Source organism: Ahaetulla prasina, chromosome 1, assembly GCF_028640845.1.
Source record: "Ahaetulla prasina isolate Xishuangbanna chromosome 1, ASM2864084v1, whole genome shotgun sequence".
NCBI classification, from domain to species: domain Eukaryota; kingdom Metazoa; phylum Chordata; class Lepidosauria; order Squamata; family Colubridae; genus Ahaetulla; species Ahaetulla prasina.
This window is the reverse complement of record NC_080539.1, coordinates 212,633,918-212,649,934: the sequence shown is the minus strand read 5'-3', so window position 1 is coordinate 212,649,934 and position 16,017 is coordinate 212,633,918. Positions and strand designations below refer to the sequence as shown.

Genomic DNA, 16,017 nt, shown 5'->3' with positions numbered 1-16,017 from the left:
CAATTAGAATATGTTGTATTTTTCTTATTGTCAAAATCACTTGCGCAAAATCACTACTTTCTAGTGGATCAACAAAAACACTTAAATGGAAGAAACTGTGGCATATGAGTTGATGGGTTCAGTTCAGCAAAATGTTCATTGTTTAAAAAATCCTGACATAATTTGAACTATGTTCCTGAAAATATGTGGCAATCTACCTTTTCAGATTCTAACAAATCTGGAAAAAGATATTTGTAACATGATTTAGAGCTGACATGTGGAATGCAAGATTTTCCAGCCTTCTTTGTGCCTTCTCCTTTATGTGATTACAATAAACATGAAGCCAAGACAATAGGACAATACTAGCTGGTCATGGTTCTTTTTCTGCATCCTTGTTTCTTGGCCTTGATTTAAAATTGTATAGAAAGCCAATAACTGAAGAGGGTCTTTTTCCTTCAGACCTTTCCTTACAAATGAATACAAGTGACAGAGATGCTACAATGGTTCCACTCTCTCTCTCTCTGAACGTAACAATAATAGGATTTTAGTTTCTTTGAGGTTATATTACAATAATGAGAAAATAATAAAATGTTCCTGTCCAGGGCTGCTTCTGGCTTGAAACAAAGCCTTGCAGTAATGTTTAGGATATACATGGAAAATTGTTTGAAGACTACAGAAGGTAAACAGACTCCTTTGTGTGGGGTGTTCATTCCACCTGGTATAATCTTACCATTTAGTGATGAAAGTAACTCTTCTGTTTATGATATATTCTAATCCTACCAACATCTACCATATTTGTTACTACGAAATCCTAGGTTCAAGCTAGCCAATGCTACTTCCCAAGTCCCCATTTTTTTTCTTTTGTACATTTCAGCATTCCAGTATGCCTGGAAGTCACTGGTCATAATTTCTGCCTGGACTATTTGTGAGGACTTCCTTCCTTCCTTCCTTCCTTCCTTCCTTCCTTCCTTCCTTCCTTCCTTCCTTCCTTCCTTCCTTCCTTCCTTCCTCCCTCCCTCCCTCCCTCCCTCCCTCCCTCCCTCCCTTCCTTCTTACTATTTAAACACTGGTGGGCTATCCAATTAGAAGTGTTTCTGGTATGACATAGTTTTGTATACATATCTGTGTTCCTTTTCCAGCATTAATATGTAACATTGACACAATATCTGAAAACTAAAAGGTTGCTCAAAATATACATCACTGTTTTTTAAAGATACTATAAAATATATTATTTCTTCATTTGTTTCACTTCCTTTGTGAATGATAGCAACTCTTATTGCTGAAGAAACAAGTTATTGTTTCATTTAAAAGGCATCATGTTCAATATATATTAGCAACTCTCTCCCCTGTGGTTCTGCCAGTTCTTTGCCATGCATTTTCAAAATAATAAAATATGAGATTTGGGAATGAGGCTCAGGCTAAATGTTCAGCTCTGAGTATCATCTCTTGTTACACTGAAGAAATTGAACATTCTCCACAATTGCTTGAATGCAGTTTTAAATTATATGTGTATATTATTGTTGTTGGTAATCTAACTTTTTTTATTGCATTGTCACATATTATATTGTGTATTATTGCTTGGTATCAATAATTTCTCTTATCAGGCCTGAAATACCATACCTGAACATTTTTCTGGAGGCTTCTGATGCGAATATCACGCCCTTCCACTGTCAAATTAGCATTGGACATATTTCCTCCAGCCACTACTGTGTACTTCCCTGAATCAGACATCTTTGTGGATGTAATCAGAAGACGATGAACAAACCTTTCCCGCTGAACTTTTACTCTAAAAGCAAATTCAGAAAAGAGAAAAAGAACTTTTAGAAAGTTGTTCTTAAAATATTTTAGAAAAGTTGGTATGGTTTCATAAATTTCTGAAGTTCATGGTCAAAAAGAGCCAAGAAATGGCAGACAATTGTTAGAGCTCTAGTTTACAGGACAATGCATAAATCTAATCATGAACAGAGACCACAAATTGCAGATAGTCCATTTATTTATCTATGAAATTTATATGGACTCCTAAAAAGTCATGGAAGGTGACTCTTTAATCCTTAAATGATCTAGAACAAGTAAATATATTAACAATTTAATTTCTTAATGCAGGGATTTACAACTTTCACAACAGACAGCTCTTGAGTGCCATATTTTTCCCCCAGACATTCTCACTTCAGAACTTCCAAGATAAAATCATTGCAAATTCAGCAGGAATGCAAGCAAAAAGCAATGGAAAGCTAGTTTGTAGGACTCAAGTAAATTTAACACAAGGTCTTTTTAAAGATCTGAGAGCAGAAAAAAATGATCCTAAAATTTTTGCTTCAATCCTCCCTGGTGGTATCAGATATTTCCACCCTGCCCACTATGGACTTCAGTTGCCCCCTCCCCCAAATTGTTAAAAAAATTATTATTTATTTATTTATTTATTATTATTTATTTTATTTGATTTTTATACCGCCCTTCTCCCGAAGGACTCAGGGCGGTGTACAGGCATAATAAAAAACCGGCAATACAATATACAGATTTAAAATACGATTTAAAAAACTTATTTAAATTAGCCCAATGATTAAAATTTACCCTACTAAAACCCCGTTTAAAATTAATAAATTTAAAATTAAAATCCCAATTTAAGCCAGCCCCGCGCGGATAAAAAGGTGAGTCTTGAGTTCGCGACGAAATGTCCGAAGGTCAGGTATTTGGCGTAAACCCGGGGGAAGCTCGTTCCAGAGTGTGGGAGCCCCCACAGAGAAGGCCCTTCCTGGGGCCGCCAGCCGACATTGTTTGGCGGACGGCACCTGAGAAGTCCCTCTCTGTGGGAGCGCACGGGTCGGTGGGAGGCGTGTGGTAACAGCAGGCGGTCCCGTAAGTACCCAGGTCCTAAGCCATGGGCGCTTTAAAGGTCGTAACCAACACCTTAAAGTGCACCCGGAAGGCCACAGGCAGCCAGTGCAGTCTGCGCAGGAGCGGTGTTACATGGGAGCTACGTGTAGCTCCCTCTATCAGCCGCGCAGCTGCGTTCTGGACTAACTGCGGCCTCCGAGCGCACTTCAGGGGAGCCCCATGTAGAGAGCATTACAGTAATCCAAGCGAGAGGTAGCAGGCGCATGAGTGACTGTGCATAAGGCATCCCGATCAAGGAAGGCGCAACTGCGAACCAGGCGAACCTGGTGGAAGGCCCTCCTGGAGCGGCCGTCAAATGGTCTTCAAGCGACAGCCGATCATCCAGAAGGACACCCAAGTTGCGCACCCTATCCTTTGGGGCCAGTAACTCGCCTCCAACAGCCAGCGGCTGCAGCTGACTGAATCAGGTGCCGGCATCCACAGCCACTCCGTCTTGGAGGATTAAGCTTGAGCCTGTTTCTCCCCATCCAGACCCGTACAGCCTCCAAACACCGGGACAGCACTTCAACAACTTCATTGGGGTGGTCCGGGGTGGAAAAATACAGCTGGGTGTCGTCAGCGTACTGCTGGTATCTCACCCGAAACCACTGATGATCTCACCCAGCGGCTTCATGTAGATGTTGAACAGCAGGGCGAGAGAATCGACCCCTGAGGGACCCCACAAGTGAGGCCCCTCGCGGTCGACCTCTGCCCCCTGTCAACACCGTCTGCGACGGTCAGAGAGATAGGAGGAGAACCACCGATATACGGTGCCTCCCACTCCCAATCCCCAACCAGCGCAGCAGGATACCATGATCGATGGTATCGAGCGCCGCTGAGAGGTCTAATAGGACCAGGGCAGAGGAATATCCCTGTCCCTGGCCCTCAGAGATCATCCACCAATGCGACCAAAGCTGTCTCCGTGCTGTATCCGGGTCGGAAGCCGGACTGGAGCAGGTCTAGATAGACATCTTCATCCAGGTGTTGGGGCAGCTGTCGCGCCACGGCACTCTCTACAACCTTCGCAACAAAGCGAAGGTTGGAGACTGACGATAATTAGCCAAAATAGCTGGGTCCAAAGAGGGCTTCTTAAGGAGGGTCTCACCACCGCCTCTTTCAAGGCGGCAGGAAAACCCCATCCAACAAAGCGTTGATAATCCTCTGGAGCCAGCCTCGTGTCACCGCCTGAGTGGCCAGTACCAGCCAGGAAGGGCACGGGTCCAGTAAACATGTCGTGCCGTGAAGCCTCCCCAACAACCTGTCCATGTCCTCGGGAGCCACAGGGTCAAACTCATCCCAAATGTGCTCAACAAGACGTGCCTCCTCTCCCTCGCTTGGATCATCCCAAATTCGGTCCAGACCGTCCCTCAGCTGAGCGATTTTATCGTATAGATAACCACTAAACTCCTCGGCTCGTCCCTGCAAAGGGTCATCCCGCACCTCCTGATGTAGGAGAGAGCGGGTCACCCAAAACAGGGCGGCCGGGCGGTTATCTGCCGACGCAATGAGGGTGGGGGCGTAGGAGCGCCTCGCGTCCCTCATTGCCACTAGGTAGGTCCTAGTATAGGTCCTAACTAGTGTCCGATCAACCGGGCGACTGGACCTCCAGGTGCTCTCTAGGCGTCTTCTCCGGCGTTTCATCTCCCTCAGCCCCTCGGAGAACCAAGGGGCCGGACGAGATCTACGCCGGGTCAGAGGCCGCAAAGGCGCGACACGATCCAGGGCCCCAGCCGCGGCCTGCTCCCAGGCCACGACCAGTTCCTCAGTCGTGCCGTGGGCCAGATCCTCAGGGAATGGCCCAAGCTCCGTCTGGAACCTCTCAGGGTCCATCAGGCGCCTGGGACGGAACCACCGTATAGGTTCCGTCTCCCTGCGGTGGTGAATAGCGGTTCGGAAGTCTAGGCGAAGGAGAAAATGATCCGACCATGACATTGGTTCTGTTACTAAATCATCTAATACCAGATCATTTAACCACTGTCCAGAGATATAAATCAGATCTAGCATGCCTCCCCCTATGTGCGTAGGGCCATCATTTACTCGAATCAGGTCCAAGGCCGTCATGGAAGCCTGGAACTCCCGAGCTGCCGTCGATGACAGGCCAACCGATGGCAAGTTGAAATCCCCCATAACTATAAGTTTGGGGGTCTCAACCACCACAGCAGCCAGTACCTCCAACAGATTATCCCAATCTATTGAAGGACGATGCAGAAGATCAGTTGGCTCATGGAAACTCTTTTTGTCTTTCTTATCCTATGACAACTCCCTGCTTACAGCAAAGATTCATCTCAATATTCCCTACCCAAAACAATGCAATAAATCTGCTTAGGTGATAGATAACATGGCTAAATTAAGTTAGGCAAGCAAAAGGTAGCATCATATTTTGCACCAAGTGAAATGTTTTGGATCTGCTGGTTTTTCTTAATAATTAATTAAATAACTAATGATCAATTGCATTTTGTGATACCCATAATCAGCTGACTCAACAGCTGGCTTAGTTTTCTTAAATGCTACAATTAGCTTGTACATGAGACAAAGATGAAGCCGCCCAGACTTGGAGGAGAAAATTAATAATCAAAATCTAGGGATGTTTCTGCACTGATCCTAAAGTTTTGTGAAAGAAGAACCAGATACAGCAATCAAGAATTAGAATTCATTTTTTTTTTCTGAGAGCGGACATATTAAAAACTTGAAAATTAGCTGAAGAGTTAGGCAGACTGGCCAAAAAAAGATGTAAAATCTGCATTCATTGTCTAGATAGCTTCTGCATAGTTTTCATCAGTAGTTCACCAGTCGTGTGCCCACATAACAAAGTAGATGCAACTCTAAAGAAATTACCTATCTCCAAGCTGAAGCTCCTGCCCATCTTTCATCCACTGAACAGAAATGTCAGGTTCTGAGATTTCACATTCAAAAACGGCTCTTTTCTTCTCCACCACTTTAATATCTTTGATATGTTTTCTAAATTCAATATGACGGGCTAGAAAAGTCAATGCAAGTTGTTATCAATAGCTGATATGAGTCAAAAAAATTAATAATTATAAATTATGTATTGTCATATGAATCTTGCTTCTTTCTCTCCCCTTCAATGGCTTATATGACTCAGCCATCTGTTCTGGAAAGTATATAATGCTCTAGATTCCAGAACAAATAGGGTGACACCTAGAAGTTGCAGGTAGAAGTGGAATCTGTTCTGTTGGTAGATGGAGGCAATTAAATATGTCCTTATTTATGAGGTTACTACAGTTTTGTTTTGTTCTGCACTGGAATCCTGTCCTATTTATTTTACTTCTTCCTTGTTTTTCTACATTATTAACCATAGCAATTTACCATAATTTCCAGGCAGGAGGGATTGAACGACTCTTAATATTACATACAATTTTAAAAGCAGATAAGAATAATTTCAATTAATTATATACATACAGAAATTTCTAGTATCTGACTTCCAGTACAGGAAATACCCTGTAATTGTGCATATTATCTGCATTTGGACATTCATATCTTAGCTTAATTAGCCAAGAGATGAATAAGCCTTTTTGCCTCTATCAAAGCTATTCTGCAACATTGAACAAATCAAAAAGTCTCATTAACCACTGTTTCAGCTTTTGATGATTGGATGATGGAAAATAGGGCACCTTCTCCCTATTATATTCCATAAGGAGGACAAAATTGAAGAGAGAGGAATTTGGAAGTGGGTGAATGGATACATTTTGGGGAGATTCAGAGACAAAGCTTAGGAAAACTTTCAGCAGAGATACAAGAATATATTTAGTACCACAGAATTCAAGTACAGATTACAGACATGTTGCAGTATTACATTAACCTGTAAACAATCTATTTTAAGTTATGTAAAAAAAGTTAATTTTTTTTCTAGGATTAAATATTAACAAAGTGACCGAGAGTCCTATATCACCCATATCTGACCTAGTCATATTATCTCAATGACATAAAATAAATAAAGAGAAAAATAGATTATATCAAGATTTAGTGAAGGTAGGAAGACTGATAGATCCTTGGCCATTTCCCACAGTTAATTTTGAAGAACAAAAAGATAAGAAAAGGCCACCCATAACTGAAGCAAAAATTATGGTTCCCAGCTTTGGAATAAGACAGAATATTCTAGAATGGGCTGGATCTGAAAGTGATGATTTTGTGGTTTATGAAAACTATGGTGAATTTGATGCTGCCTGTTTAATTACAGCTGTCTATGTTGGAAACAAGTTTAAATTATAGCTTATCAATTCAATATATGATCATATATATATATATATAGATCATTGTTGATTAATGTTAGACCAGCTATTGAGACAAATCCAATATTATAGTTTCTGAAAGCTAATCTATGCTGAATCAATGTGGGTTAGCTGAGGATCATGTGTAGGCCTGCCTTGATACGAATAAATGCAGCTTAAGTTCTGACTGGGTTGCTTCCTCCCTGAAAACATCTATGTAAACAAGCCAAAAATTATAAAGTGTACAAAAAGAGGGAATACCTTCCACATATAAAGTTGCTGCTGATGCTGCTTTGCCAGCAACAAACGTGTATTCAGCAGCGTCTCCAAAATGGACATTCCTTATTGAGAGTGAATGTGTAAGTTTCTTTGTTCGGATCTGGCATCGGTCCGTGGACTTTATTTCCACCCCATTCTTCAACCATTTGTATGTGATGCCTTCATAATTGACAGTGACTTCAAAAGTGATTGTATCTTTCTCTTCTGCATTGATGTCCTTCAGCATAGATGTAATCAGGACAGCTGTGGAATGAAATAATCAGTGAAAGACAGATTCAGTGTTGTTGACCTAAATAACTGATTAGAATTAGTGGCTAATAATAATAGATATTTAGGATCACAGCAACGTATAACTGGAGGAATAAAAACCAATTGTTCGAATCCTTCCCCCAAGGAAGGTTTAATTATTTGTTTGCTGCATTTCAATCTTGAACTCTGACAAGACTGGAATGGCCACCAAGAAATGTTGGGACTCCCTACAGTTCCACTAAACATGGTCAACCCTCAGACCAAAGGAAAGCAGCCCGTTTCTGCTCTAGATGTCCATTTTTTGCTTGCTTTAGTTTTTGTTCAAGATGCTCTGCTGGCCTGATCATCTTTGCTTCTATAAAATATCTTTTCTTCTTTCCAGTTTCAAACTTACGTTTGACAGTTAAGGTTGCGCTGACTTTATCATTCCCACAGATGAAGGTATATTCCGCAGAATCTTCACTGCTGGTATTCACGATGTTGAGCTGGTGGAGCTTCCCTTGAACGACTATTTTAAACTTCTCGCTCATTTCAATTTCCACTCCGTTTTTCAGCCACATAGCAGGTACATTGAAATGAGACACCTCACACTCAAAAGAGGCAGTTTTAGTCTCTGGAACCTCAATATTTTTCATGGTTTTTGTAATGTGTACCGCTGCGGAAGGTAATATTAAAAAGTAAAGTGAGACAAATGTCCCCCGGTGTGACATTTGTTAATGGCACTTAAAATCTATTTTAGGCAAAAGGCTTTTTTTAAAAAAAAAAAAAAACTTACTTTCCACAAAAAGCTTAGCTTTACACTCCAGTTGTCCCACAACCGCTGTGTATTCTCCAGCATCAGCAGGAGATATATTCTGCAGGGTCAGTTTATGAACTTTCCTTTGAGAACTCATTCTGCATTTGTCACTTGGCTTGAGCTCGATGTTTTTGTGGAACCATTTCACAGGCACAGCATCGTGAGATACGCTCACTTCAAAGGAAACAACAGCATTTTCCAGAGCAGTCACGTCCTTTGGCTTTTTAATGATTTTAACAGCTGAAGAAAGAAATTAGCAAACATTTAGTCATGATACTTGACTTTAATTCCCAACTAAGATATTGGCCTTAGAAAATGGGTGGCTTTTCAGAGTTTAAAATGGAGGCGGTTGAAAGAGGCACCACTGGCTGTAATATGCACATGTGCTGTCACAATTATCTCTTTTTCTGAGAATCTCCAGGATACAGTAAGAGAGTATGAATGAATATGCTTATTAAGAGCAATTGTGCTTCTTGTCCTTTGACTATTAATGACATCAATTTTACTTCAGTCTACTTGGTTGACTTACTTTCAACATGGAGTCTTGCATTTGCTCCTATTCTTCCCAGTTTAAAACCATAAACTGATTCATCAACTACCACACAGTTCTTCACTTTCAGTGTGTAGGTAGTTTCTTCCACCTTGATTTCATATTTGTCATCAGAATGTAGCTCAACACCATTTTTAGTCCACTGAACACCTTTCACATTTGGGTGAGTAAGTTCTATTGAAAATACTGCATCTTGTGTTTCTGTCACAGTCAGGTTCCTTAGTGTCTTTTTGATCTTGACAGCTATTTAAAAAGAAGAGACAGAGAATTATAAAATGAATAGTTACATGTCTAATGCAAATCTAATATTGTACCCAGACTTTATAAAATAATATGAAAAATAAGTGAGGAGCTGGTGATTCTCAGGACAGAAATGTCAGAACAACCGTACATTCTGGCAATTCTTGTCGGGGGGTAGATGCCACCTATAAAACATCTTATACAAATTCTCTTTATATGCTGTAGACATTTTATAATTATACATCCATAATTTCTGCCAGGCTTTTAGATCTATCCCATGGCCAAAATTCTTCCCCCAAGCAATCATTGTCTCTTTTACTTGTTCTTCTCCCAATTTTTCCTCTAATAAATATCCATACAATTTCCTAATCAAATTGTCATCAGGACCTGTTAAAATCTTATCAGAAATGGTTATATTATTATAAAAGCCTTCTGTTTTAACATCTTTATCATATCTGGATTGTATTTGCAAGTAAGAAAACCAATTCATTGTTATACCATCTGCCTCTAATTCTGATTTAGATTTTAACTCACCCTTTTCATTCAACAATTCATTATACCTAACAATATGTTCCTTTCTAAATGTTATTGAATATGAGAATGCCTCAATAGATGATACATGATGGATTGAGCTTTCTGTGGGCATAAGAAGGGAATGGCACACTCCCACTGATAAGATACAACCAGCTGCTTAATATGTCTTCATTCTAATTGATAATAAAGATTCTTATCTAATCATGTTTTGCCAAGTGTCTGAGAGAATTCAGCCAAATTCAAGCCTAAAAGTCTAGTTAAACTATGCACAATTGGGGGACTAAGATGTACAGTTAAAGCCTAGTCAGGGAAAGGCTATGAGGTAAAAAGGAAGCAACACTTGTCTCCCACTTGCTCATAGAAACTGCTCTGCTCAGTTTTTAATCTCCTTTCTTCTCATTCTTTCCTCCACACAGGCTATTTCATTCTGAAGGGACCTTCAGAAGAGAATTTGGGTGGGCCTTAGGGAGGTTGGAATAGGTGGTTATTTTTTACTACCCCCATCTCACCCTCATTCAACATGTCTTAAAATCCATTTTATATTATACTCTTATTTTTATTTCTATGCAGTGAGCGAAACCTATATCGCATACTTCTTTGTCTAATACTGCCTTTTATCTGTTTCACAATGGAACATTTGAAAAATCCCATTTCACTTAGAAACTAAAGATGGAGCTAACAATGTTAGATTTTGACATTAAAAATGGAATGAACAATGTTAGATTCTGACATTAAAAATACCGAATATTTATCTATACATATCTACTCAAAAATAAATCCACTATGCCCAGAGATATGTCTATTTAGAACCATGGTCTCAAATTCCAGAAAAAAAAATCAAGAATCAAGTAAGATAACAAATACATGTTATCTGAGATGAGGTTTCCTCGATTACTTACTTTCAACCTTCAGCTTAGCTGATGTTTTTGAAGATGCCACTTGGAAGGTATAGTCTCCAACATCATCCAGTTTGCTGACTGGGATAACAAGTCTCCGCTTCAACCCATCAGATTCGCTTTTGCAGCGATCTGTCATAGTAAGCGGCTTTCCATCTTTCAGCCATTGGCCCACAGATTCAGGATTGGCTACTTCACATTCAAAAATAGCTTTCTGGGACTCAGCTACTGTGAGATCAGTGAGGGGTTTTGAAATGGCACCACCTGTGAAAGAAAGGGAAAAGGAAAATGTTTATCTACAGCAGAGGTCTTCAGTTTGACTCCACTTTCATTTTATTTATTTATTATTTATTTAGTTCCTATAGCTGCCCATCTCAGTTAATGACTCTGGGTGGCTCACAATTCAGAAGCACATGCTACAATTAAAATCTTAAAAACATTTTAAAACAATAAAAACAGAAAAAATAGCTTCAGCACAACAAACATTAAAACATCTAGTTCGAGTACGTACAAGCAAGATATCTGTCCTGTTAAAAATATAGCCAGGGGGCCCTTGGCACGTGTAGTGCACTTAACTCGAGAGCATAGCCAGGTCTTTAAACTTTACGGAAGGCTAACAGGGTTGGGGCCATTCTAATCTCCGAAGGGAGGATGTTCCACAAAGCAGGGGCTGCTGTGGGAACCGCTTGTCTTCTAGCCCCCATCAGCTGACGTTATTTGATGGGATCTGCAGCATGCCCATCCTATTTGATCTAATTGGACGGGTAGAAACTCTTCAAAAAAGGTGATCCCTCAGGTACCCTCCGAAGCCATCTGGTAATTCTTTTTTATGTGGTAATTCTTGTCTATAAAAGCAGTGACCTTCTGCTACTATATGTGGAGCCCAAACCTATTCTTAGATGTAGCTGCCTTCTCAGGTGACTGATATGAAATGGCAAGAAAGGTTAATTTTCGGTTTTATTGCTTGAGTAGATTTTTCTATCTAGGTGCTAAAATTACTTAGGTGACCTTAGATACTGTGTGGAGCTGTGTATCTTTGCTGGTCCCCTTCCCACCAGCCATGGAATGCATAGGGCTGGCTCTATCTGTAAATAGGAATGGCCTTCTAAGATGTGCTCCAGAGCTCTGCATCATGCTCTGTAACTGACCTGTGGAAAGGTGGTCATAAAAAAGGAAAATGAAATGCTAATGGAACCGCACTACACTTGGCTGGATTTGCACCAGAGGTGCACAATCAGCAGCTTCCAAAGGCCTTGGATACTGCCCCTAAAGACTTGCAAAATCTTGCAGTGTTTAATGTGTGTACTGGATTATTAAATTTAATATTATTAAATGGATGGTTGGTAAGCAATCCTATTGCTTATATTTCATTTTACTTAAAAGTAACAGTAAACTAAAGGGATCTTTTTTTGTTTGTTTTGGTCTTCATGTTGCAACGTATCCTAGGCACACTACTCAAAAATTGCGGGGGGGGGATCTTCACCTCCACAAAATTGTGTAACCCTGATTATGATGACCAAGAAATGATTTCCTCCCCAATGTTTCCATGGGGCATGATAGAAAATTAAAACTAAGTAAAAAAGGGGAAGTGATATATTAAAACACTGAAAATCTTAAGTCACATTAAAAGTTATTATCCTATATTACCAACCTGCAATTGCCCAAGGGGTACCTGGCTCTTTCAGTGAGTTTGAAAAATCTTGGAAGATTGTTTTCACTAGGAATGTTAAGGAATACCCTGACATTTTGTCCCCTAGATTCACCCTAATTTTTTGTAAGTTTCAACTTGTAACAATGAAATGAATTGCAAGCATCTTAACAAATGATTGGGCATGTTGTAACCATTCAAAGTTGCTTCAAACTGAGATACATAGCAAACAAATTTGATAGATAGATAGATAGATGATAGATAGATAGATAGATTTATAGATGGATAGATGGATGGATGGATGGATGGATGGATGGATGGATGATAGACAGGCAGACTGACAGATAGATAGATACATAAAATGTAACTTTAAAAAGAAAATCAATACATTCTATTCATGAGTGTGGAGGTTCGAGCTTGTGGGTTTGTTTCTGAACATTTTGTTACCAGGCTAAGTAACATCTTCAGCTAAATTCTGTTGAAGATGTTACCTAGCCTGGTAATGAAATGTTTGGGAACCAACCCACAAGCTTGGAGAATGAAACTCAATCCCTCATCCTACACCCCAACTAAAGATATTCACCACCATCACAAACATTGCATGCAACTAACCTGCTACCACCAGTGTCCCAGAGGTGGTCTTTTCTCCAGCGTAAAATGTGTATTTTCCTTCATCATCTTTCATCATGTTGATTACTGTCAGCTTATATATTGTGCCATGTGCCTCTATCTTGTACTTGGGACTGGCTTTGATTTCTTGGTCCTTAAAATGCCATACCACATCAATCCCAGCATGGGACAGCTCAACTTCAAAGGTGACGTTTTGGGTTTCAGTACAGGTGATATCATGAAGACCTTTAATGATCTTAATTTCTGTTTAAAATAAATACATAAGGGGGTTATGTATACAGTCTTGAATTCCTACTATCACATCTTTGCATGAGCAGAATGGCTGTACGTTTGAAGAATACATACTTTCAATTATGAGATTACAGCTGGTTTCAACTTTGCCAACAGCTAATTTACACTGTCCTTCATCTGATGCATATGTCCTAGTAAAGACGAGTCGTTGCTTCATGCCCTTGGAGACTGCTTGTATACGGTCATCAGGCTTTATTTGTTCATCATTTATATACCATTTGGAGGACGATACATCAGGGACAGAAATTTTGCTTTCAAGGATGGCTTTTGTGCCTTCAATAGCATGGACATCTTTCAGAGGAACAATTATCTCCACACCTGCAAATAGCATAAAATGGCCATCATAAAAGTGTTACATTTCAAGCATTCCAGATTTAAGATTCTTCCTCAGGGTCATATTAATACGTTTTCTTCCTGCTCTTTAGTTGGGAGGAAAGTATATTGATATAAACTGCCCTCACAGTCTATCTTTAGAGTGCCTCATCAGCGGGGCTGAGAGATCTATTGTTTCATGAAACAAACTCATCGATGTGTCTTCTGGAGGTAATTTGTACACTGTAATCTAGGCAATTTCCAAGTGGCATCATCTATGAAAATGAGAAATAGAAGATTGATATACCTTTGCTACCCCCTCTCCCTCCAGCCCTAGTCCTGCAAAATTCTGCCTTGAGGGATTGGAAGAGCTGATTGCTCTCAGTGCAATTGTATTTCTAGATCGTTATTTCCTATCCTCCCCTGAAAGTAATTTCTCTCCCAAATCAGTTTTAAATCCCCCCCAAAAAACAAACCAACCACAAAACCCTCTTCTCCCTCTCTCATCTCTTCTAACTCCTGCCACCATCACCCCCATTCCACATTTGTTTTTGTGGAGGCAAATGTCCACATCTCATATACTTCCTTTATAATTTCTCCAATATGCATGTCCATAAATACACGTGCAAACAAGATACACAAACACCTAATAGCAGAGTTCAGTCTCCTGGAAATTCAATATTGTAGTGAGAAAAAAAGTCCAGGTGTTCCTATAGCTAAAACCAACATGGAGGCCCAGTGCTCTGCAGCCAGAGGGAAAGAGAGCATATCCATAACAGACTTGCTAGGGCAACTAAACAGATGATGTCCCTGACCATATCTTCCCTGTCTTATCCCAGAGGTTCACTAGGTTTAAGGGAAGTTTTGCGCACAACAATTCTTGGCGGCAGATCGAGTATGAGATGAAAGCGATGTCATGAGAACATATGTCTTAAAAATTAATAAAATACCTCCATGCTGCAGCAACAAGAAAATATGCCTTGACTTAGACTTCCTTTCTTTTTTTTTATCATTTCCTCTGATCTCTTTTATTTAATAATTATTACTTCATTTTTGCATGGCCGTAATATTGCCTATGTAGGATATGGTTACAAGATTCCAAAGGAAACTTCCAAACTTACTAGAAACAGAAACACGGCCAGATGTTACAAGAAGCAGACTAGGGATGTTAAAGGAGTAGGCTCCTCTGTCTTCTTTGGTTGCATCTTCAAGTAGCAGCATATGGGACTGCTTATCTATGACAATGTGTATACGATCACTTGGTTGAATTTCGGTGCCATCCTTCATCCAGACACCTTCAACATTTTCTTGGGAGAGCTTCACTTCAAGTTGTATAATATCACCTTCACAGACTTTCTGATCGGATAGACCTTGAAGGATAGTCACAGGTCGTGCTGAGGTATATGAAATAAAAAAAACACAACACAGTTATTCATGATGAGAAACGGTGGGTATAAAATATTTATAAGGCAGGATTAGTTTTTGTGGATGGACATACGTTTCATCTTCAGTTTGCAGGAGGTCTTTTTTCCTTCTGCCACAAAACTGTATTCTCCTTGGTCTTCTTTAGAAACATCTTTAACTGTAAGGATCTGACGACCTCGGCGTGAGGTTATTACATATTTATTATTGGATGTCAACTCAGTGCCATTATGATACCACTTTCCATCCACATCTTCAGGTGAAATTTCACATTCTAGTTCCCCTGAGAAGGATTCTGGAACTTCGATATCCTCCAATTCTTTTATAAATTCAACAACAGCACCTACATCCAAATATAGACATTTCAGTAAATGTTATGAAAATTCCCCAACTGGATTAAACATATGCTACACTTTAAAGTGTTTTCAATAGCTAACAATGAAAGCTGGTAACTTTAGATGGTATAATTGATATCAGAATAAAATTGTTTCTAGCAAAATTTTATTTTATCTGAAAACTATCATAATTTACACATAATTTTCCCTAAAATGCCTGGTTGCAAAATTGTTTATGGCTAGTTTGGAAGTTCCAGTCTCACTGGCTCAAGGTTGACTCAGCCTTCCATCCTTCTGAGGTCAGTAAAATGAGGACCCAAATTGTTAGGGGAAATATGCTGACTCTGTAAACCGTGCGAGTGATTTATTATTATTTTTTCTCTGGATGCTTTTTGTAAATTGCATTGTAAGCCATCCTGAATCTAGATGACTAGGTGGTATACAAATTTAACCACAAGAATAGAAGACAAACTGATCCCATCGCACAATAACCATTGCAGAATGAAAAATATTATAGGTAATCCTTGAGTTACGACTGGTCACTTAGTGACTGTTTGAAGTTACAGTTCACCTGGAAAATGGGAGTTATTAACTGGTTCAGAAGTTCTGCCAGGTGGACTCCATCCCACAGTCATGGTACTTGTGATGATACTTCAGGAACTCTGCAATACAGCTGCATTTTTTGGCCATTTGCAGAGTCCCACAGCCATGTGATCTTGCTTTACAACACTTTTGCCGAAAATCAGAAGTTAC

At 39.8% G+C, this 16,017-nt stretch overlaps 1 protein-coding gene across 1 annotated transcript in view; it reads right to left on the bottom strand.

Annotated features, from left to right (window-relative positions):
• Window positions 1–16,017, bottom strand: part of TTN (titin) — a 334,386-nt gene that overhangs the window by 276,922 nt on the left and 41,447 nt on the right. Inside the window, exons 30-40 of the mRNA XM_058189537.1 lie at window positions 15,006–15,272; window positions 14,629–14,901; window positions 13,250–13,513; window positions 12,887–13,147; window positions 10,630–10,890; window positions 8,936–9,199; window positions 8,386–8,646; window positions 8,005–8,265; window positions 7,344–7,604; window positions 5,689–5,830; window positions 1,600–1,765 (exon numbers count right to left, since the gene is read on the bottom strand). Of these exons, the coding sequence (XP_058045520.1) occupies window positions 1,600–1,765; window positions 5,689–5,830; window positions 7,344–7,604; window positions 8,005–8,265; window positions 8,386–8,646; window positions 8,936–9,199; window positions 10,630–10,890; window positions 12,887–13,147; window positions 13,250–13,513; window positions 14,629–14,901; window positions 15,006–15,272 (2,681 nt within the window). The remainder of the gene's footprint in view (window positions 1–1,599; window positions 1,766–5,688; window positions 5,831–7,343; window positions 7,605–8,004; window positions 8,266–8,385; window positions 8,647–8,935; window positions 9,200–10,629; window positions 10,891–12,886; window positions 13,148–13,249; window positions 13,514–14,628; window positions 14,902–15,005; window positions 15,273–16,017) is intronic.